General features: G+C 39.7%; 1 protein-coding gene across 1 annotated transcript in view; it reads left to right on the top strand.

Moving 5' to 3' along the window:
- The first annotated feature begins 1,552 nt into the window (after nt 1-1,552).
- Nucleotides 1,553-7,535, top strand: part of LOC109297134 (interleukin-8-like) — a 30,127-nt gene continuing 24,144 nt past the window's right edge. Inside the window, exons 1-3 of the mRNA XM_019516748.1 lie at nt 1,553-1,712; nt 2,772-2,907; nt 3,788-3,871. Coding sequence (XP_019372293.1) covers nt 1,649-1,712; nt 2,772-2,907; nt 3,788-3,871 — 284 coding nt within the window. The 5' untranslated portion in view covers nt 1,553-1,648. The remainder of the gene's footprint in view (nt 1,713-2,771; nt 2,908-3,787; nt 3,872-7,535) is intronic.

The following is a 7,535-nucleotide window of genomic DNA, read 5'->3' as shown; positions in this document are numbered from 1 at the left end:
CAGAGGGCATGGGGGTCAGCACCAGGCTCTGGGTGGCTGTGTCGAATGATGGAGGATGAGACTCCTGCAGCTGCTGAGCCATGTGCTGATTGAGCACAATTTGCACCCACATCACTGTCTACATGTGCATTTAATCGCAGTAATTGACTGTGCTGTTAGATAGTACTTGTGACTGATGGGACTGTCTAATGGCACAGTAAATTAGTCTACACCAGGCTAATTGCCATGCACGTGTAGATGATGATGCTTTACTGTGCAGTAAATTAGCCTACTGCTCAGTAAAGTGCACATGTAGATGCACCCACAGAAGTGTAGTACTGAAGCCACTTTCAGAGCTTGCAAATTCACTTAGCAACAACATGTGGCAGGTCAGCTTCTTGGCTCTGGAACTCCCTCTTCCATTAGGTCCAACAAAGCATGAGCCTGGACATGTTTTAGAAGCATGTAAGACTTAAGAAGTACCATTTGGGCAGACATTTAGCAAGTACAGCTAAGCAGGGACATTGTCTAAGGAGTTTTAGTTTTATATTTTATTTGAATATTTTACTTCTTTTATAAGTTATTTTGTCTTATTGTAAGCTGCCCCGAGCCTCTGTTAAGAAGGGTGGCATATAAATTTAATAAATAAATACATATGTACATAAATAATCTCTTGTGTATTTGACAGTGGCAATGTGTGGAATGATTGGAATGATTTAACCACTACACACAGTCACCCCTAGAGTGATTTCAACACCACTTTTCCTGGTGTAACACATGCACTCAGAAATGGGAGAGAGCAGGCAGTACCAACAGTATTGAGGGTGCAACACAAATGTATCCTTAGGAGCCACAATTCCATTTACTGCCAATTGTCTTTTTATATTAATTGAAAACATTAACTTTATTGACACACCACTATGACTGGGAGGTTCAGAGCTGCCTGGAATTAGGCATCTAAATCTATATCTAAAGCAGATTGAAAATTACAACCAAGCTTCCTTTAAAGAATAGTAGGTACTTGTTATGTTTGTCTTTATAAGATACCATTGTGGTAAACAAAATACCTGTGAATTGGGGCAAAAAAAAATCCAACCATACCTAAGTAATATATATAATAAACGTGAGGCAAATTCCAAGCCACAGTGCAGCCAGTATAATTTTTACCATTGATTTCAACAGGACTACAGTTCAGCGAAGGTATGCAAGTGGCATAGTAGACATTACTTCAAATACAGAGAGATTTTTTTAAAGAGCTGTGTCTTATGTGCACCTTGGATTTAAAGCAGAATTCCAGGATCTCCAACTAAAATCAATCTATACCTCCAAAGAAACAGGATGTAAAGTCATAAGTGACTCTTCAGTGATTTTGTATATCTTTTATGTTTTGTATATTATATTTGTTAATAAGGTATTACATTTGAATGACACTTTAGTACATGGTAAACAAAAGGGGTTTTAACAGCATAGCATGACTCATTACATGATACCATCTTGCACATTTTGGATTTTCCTCTGATGGACTCCACAGGTGGGGCTGGACCACACACAATATATAAAGAGGAGGGGTTACACAGCTCAGATACCAGAAGCCTTTGGAGACAAGAAAGGTCCTGTGTTCCTTTGACCCAGAGACAAAAGAGTCAAGGAAGAAAATTCTTGTGTAATCATGAACTGCAAGATTGTCTTGGCTGTCTTGGCTGTCTTCCTGATCTCAATAGCTTTGACTGAAGGTAAGTGAATCCTTTATAAAATTGACAGAAGAGGGCATTGCTGATGCATATGTAAATGAATAGGTTCATAAGGGGAAGCATCTTTAATACCTATTTTAAAAAGTATTTTCTTTTAAAACTTTTGCAATAGATATTTTAGCAATGTCTGAGGAACTAGTTGTCTATAGCTTTTGAATAAGCAGAAGAGGTGCACCACCTCTGGAACTGCACACAGTCTAGTAACTTAAGAAAATTTTGAGTTATATTTACTGTGTTCTTAGTTGAATGAAGAAAAGATCTTTTCATTATAATGCCCATATGTACCTATTGATTCTTCCTTATAAGACAACATAATCCTGTTCGTGACATTACCTTTAGTTGTCACATTCATGATTATGCTTTCTCAAATATAATCACTGGAAGAGAGAATACACAGTATAAACAGAAGATAAGTGACCAGCCTTGAGTTGAAAAAGAGCAAAGGGTTAAGTATCACTTAAAGTTTTATATAGAATAAAATTATATAACCAAGCAAATAATCTTCCTAGATTCAAAATGGATCAAACAAAGATATTTCATTATAGCAACAGATGTTCTGAAAATAAAGGCATTTATAGACATGCTCTGGGAGTGCGGGGGGAGGGAGGAGAGTGCTTTAATGAGAGAGGCTCTGAGAGCCACTCTAATTAAAGTATCTGGAGCATCATGTGTATCAGCGTCCCCACACTGAAACATGGTGGTGGGGGCACTGTAACTAAAGCTCATTGAATGAGCTTTAGTTAAAGTGCCCCTACCGCTATTTTTCAGCACAGGGACGCTGATACACATGGCACTGGAGTCTGCTGGAGCACAGTAGTTATGGCACTAACAGACTTGGTTAATTGAGTGTATAGGTGCCCAAAAGGTTTGATGTTGAGAGGCAGATTAGAGTAGAGAAGAAAAAATCTTTTAGCCTCTTTGTGAAAAAAGAACAGCCAACACTAATAAACCCTTTTACACAAAAGGAACTCATTGTGCTCTGCATGTTCAGATGGTGAGATCTTCTGCTTCTCTGACCACAGTTCTCTTGTCCTGTTACAGGCATGGCCCTAGCACAGGTTGGGAACGAGCTCCGATGCCAGTGCATAAACACTCATTCCAAGTTCATCCCCCGCAGATGGTTTCAGGATGTGAAGCTGATCCAAAGTGGGCCTCACTGCCAAAATGTTGAAGTCATGTAAGCCCTTTTCCAAATTCTGTTACTTAACAAGGGAGAATGTCTCTGCAATGTGTAGGTTCAAGTGTTATCACAGAGATCGAAAGACTGATGGGTTCTCACTAATCAGGGAGAGTCCATAATAATGAGGTTTTGTGACTCTCATGACACTGTTTTCGCTACTGCATCATGTTTACCACAGCCTCACACACCTGCAGTTTCCCTGGTGTAGGAATTCCACATATTTGAGGGATGTAACATTAATTAGAAGCCAAAAGAACCTGCATTGTGAGGACTGGTAAACTTCTGAATGACCAAGACAACATGGCAACCCATATTATGCAGGCATTTCAAAGGCTAAATGTTCTCTAAAAATCCCAGTTCAAAGTAATGGAAGAAAGAAGAATTAGATTCACTGAGCAAATTTGGACATACTTGCATGAAATACTTCAAAGTCCTAAAAGTTAAGTGAAGTTATTTGAAGATTACAAAATCAGATATCTACTCAGATAAAATTACTGCCAAGTACCTAGGAGATTTATTTGTGTAAACACTGCAGATTTTAGCCCTAAATTTAATGCTCAGGAAAAATGAAAAATGGAAAACAAAAGAAAAAAGCCCAAAAACAGATATTTTAAACATATGTAGAATGTATCTACATGACTTGAATCCATGCAGACCAATGCACATACACATGCACAGAAAGAGAGTGTGTGTTTCAAATGGGTATTTTGCAGATATGGAGAAATTTTGGCTCATATCCTTAGCTGATACAGAGTGAAGTCAGTGGGACTGTGTCAATTTATGCCTGCTATAACACAGTATCTGACAAAAGGATGAAGCTATGAATAGAAAGGAAAACCAAAGCATAGATGCTTAACTCTTGTTTCTCTTCTTGCAGTGCTACTCTTACAGATGGCAGAGAAGTGTGTTTGGAACCCACTGCTCCCTGGGTGATGCGCCTTGTCCAGGCTATTTTGAACAAGTAAGTCATTAATTTTCAGTTAGAAGTACTTAATGAAAAATGGCTTAAAACCCAATTAGACTGTTTCTTAGTACAAGTTATATAAGTGTTCCTTCTCAGCAAGCAATAGTAATTCTTTCCAAAAAATTCTCTCTCTTGATCAAGTAAAACATAGCAGGGGCCACATCCACATGAGACACTGACTGCATAGTAACCCAATACTACTGTGCAGCAGTGTCACATGGCAACAATTGTGACATGATGCTACTGTGCAGTAGTATTAAACTACTGCACAGTAACATCACAAAAAAGACATTTGTCGGCACTACTGCACAATAACCTGAGTTACTCGGGTTACTGCACAGTAACTTCTGTGCAGTCAGCTTCTTGCGTAGACGTGGCCAGTAACACTGTGGTTATATCGTTATTATAGGACTAAGTTCTACTCCTGTCTCTCTCCTAGATGTGGTGACCAGGCTGAGCCACTGATAAGTCCCACATATAATGAGCACTGGCAACTCCATTTGGAGACTTACATTCCACAAATGCTCAGCACATCTAAAACAATCAGGTTCTGCAAAATGGATTTTTCTCTTGCTTGTAGAGGTGTAAATTAAGAGAATAACCACACAATTGAAAATGTTTCTTAGATGTGAATGCTAGCATGATTCCACAAACTCTCTAACTTGTCATCCCATACTGGATGCTTATGCAATTCAAACTAAAGGTAATTGGTCCACACGACAGTTCCTATAATACTGTATCCCTTTTCTCCTTTTTTTCCACAGGGCTTAAGTCAATACTGAAGCATTGCTCTCAGCAAAGTCAAACATAAAACAAAATCACCTCCTTTATCCTTAAAGAAACATTTCAGTGAAGATGCGAGTCAGTCTTCAAGCAACTTTCACCTTCTTTGTCAATATGTTGAATGGAGACTGAAGCCAACTGTATTTATTTCCTATTTATGTATTTATTTAATAGTTTCACTTTGTTCAAAAATAGTTCAAGTATTTATAGACTAGAAACTGAAAACACTGGATGGGATAAAGTGATTTCCTGAAGGAGATGAAGACCCTTTGGATATCACTTTAGCTAAACACACTTGGCTCAGTGCTAGGCACTTTGCAGCTGAGCTACATTTATACTAAACCTTACCTTGTTGTTAGTAAGTCAGCAAACTGGCAGTGATTCCTCCTCCCCTGAGGTTCTTTGGTATGTTGCATCAACAGTATCCTGAGCCACAACCAATCTAAAGTTTTTCTCTAGATTTGGTAACTCTTAGAATTGAATCTGCCAAAAATTCTTCAGGCAGCGTTTTCAGTAGTGTTAGTGTTATGGATTTATTATACTCTAGCAGAATGTTCTATGTGTATTTATTGATGTATTTTAAAAGGCAATATTTAAATAAGAAACCCCTGATAATATTTATTTAAATTATTCTGATTCAACTGGATTTTTTGCTATTGGGTGCTCTTTTTTCTAATATTTTAAGATTTCAAGCTATTGTTTATATGGATTTAACTGGTTTTGTCAATTTATTTATTTTTATTTATTTACTTAGAAAAATGGAAAATATTGAAATTCAGGTCCATAAAATGTTCTTGCTCCAATTTCTTAAATCCCTTTGTTCATAAATTACTTTTATAATAAAATGTATATGTAAAAATGGATGAGTTTTCCTTCTTATTCAGCAGCACTTTGCTTGATCTTTGCAATCTGACTTCAGGCCAGGCTGAACTGCAGACTCCAAACAGGTGGTGTGAATGTTACAACCCCATTCTGGTAGACATTTGCTGGCCAAGTCTTCACGAGACACTGAATGCATAGTCATTAATGTTCAGTCATTTAGGACTTGTGTAAACAAGTAACCTGAGTTACTGTGCAGTATTGCTGACAAACAGATGTTTTGTGACGCTACTGCACAGCAGCCCCGAGACTACCACACAGTAGCATCATGTCATGGGTTTGGCCACACAACACTACTGTGCAGTAGTCTCAGGCTACTGTGCAGTCAGCATCTCATGTAGATGTGGCAGCCATGTCCCAAAAGAACTGCTAGATCTGGCATCTGTGAGGAGAGACAGAGAGGAAAATAGGGGAAGGGCCACCTGGTTTATGGATCCATGGTCTGCCACAAAGCCAACTTTCTCCTATGTCCACTCCCCAGGATTTGCCCCTGGTGACTTTGAAAGGAACAAGCACTAGGTGTTGCAAGGAACATGGCCACTCCTCATATGGTTATGACTCCAACAATACTCACAAGCAAACCTGATGAGTGCATAAGTTCATTCTATGTCAGTGACTTTAGAGAGAGCTCTTGGCATCCTAACCTTGGTGCAAATTGCAGTCTGTAGATGTTAAAATACAAAGTAGTTTCAGCAGAAACTTGCCAAGCAGTGCTGGAGTCACAGGAGCAAAAGGAGCATCCTGAATCAGCAATCAACAAGTTATTTCCAGTACTGGTGTCTGAGAACTTGATGATAATGGCTGTTCAGTCTCCAGTTCCTCCTCCTCCTCCAACAGATATCAGTGTACTCTGACATCCATGTGGTCATATTTGTATTTCCACCAAAGACTGTATTAAGTATCAGTACAATTCACAGATAGTTGTACACATATAATTGTTAGTCTCAGGAACTTCAAGGAACTCAAAAAGTTCCTTAAGCTAGTTACACTAACTGAAGATCTGATCGTAAAGAGCTTCCATACATCACCCTAATTGATGTGGATAGATTATTGATATCTAACTTGCAAATATGTATGCTGCATGGTTTGTTTTAAATAGACATTTTTTGGACTGAAGTCAGGTAGTGATCCCATAAAATCAAGTGTAACCTGCAAGTATTCCAAAAACCATAGTGCAGGGCTAAGTGCAAAGACAAGGACCCCAGGAGATGACAACCCAGAGCCTCAAGAGCATATCTTAAGCCAGGTTGGCTATGCTCAATAAAAGTAACAGTGATTTATCTTATTAATCAGTCCTAGTATATTAATTCCAGTCTCTGGACAATGTCTATGAATGTGTTATACAAGTCAGGGGACCCTGCTGAAGGATTGGATAAAGTCTCACTGAAGAATGTTGTTCTTACTCCTAGCTAGCACTTCTAGACATTAGGGCCAGTTTCTGTTCCACTTATTTATGCACTATGGACTTATATGCCTAACTGAGTTTCTATTCCACCCACCCAAGTCCTTTCAGATGTCTAACAGATGGAACAGAATCTGGCCCTGGATGCTTACAAGTGATCAGGGAGGGATGGGTTGAGATCAGGGTCCTGGCTTTAAGACACTCTACACTGGCCAGCAGACATGGAACTGGCCACTCACGTACCTTCTCACAGGGCATGTCTACGTGCGCTATGAATGCAATTTAAGCATACTGTGCAGTAAAATAAGGTGCAGGAAGCCTTCTCTGAGAATACCTCTACATATGTGCCCTCTCAGATGCAGATTTGCTCCTTATAGGAGTAGGCAGATCCAGGCCTGCTCCTACTCTGCTCTGCCCCCCTGCAACAGCCAAGGGGAGGTACAGGATCTGGCTACAGCTGCCAGGGGTCTCCAGGAGGGCAGTCTCAGCCTGGCAGGGGGCTCAAGGGGGGCAGGCTCAGCCTGGCAGGGGAAACTGTCCCAAAAGCCTGTGGCCAACATGCCATAGATGCTGCCTACCCTCCCCCCAACCCCTCCC

The sequence above is a fragment of the Gavialis gangeticus genome, unplaced genomic scaffold (assembly GCF_001723915.1).
Source record: "Gavialis gangeticus isolate Ggan-Ray unplaced genomic scaffold, GavGan_comp1, whole genome shotgun sequence".
Classification (NCBI taxonomy): Eukaryota; Metazoa; Chordata; order Crocodylia; family Gavialidae; genus Gavialis; species Gavialis gangeticus.
This window is presented reverse-complemented; position numbering and strand designations above follow the sequence as displayed.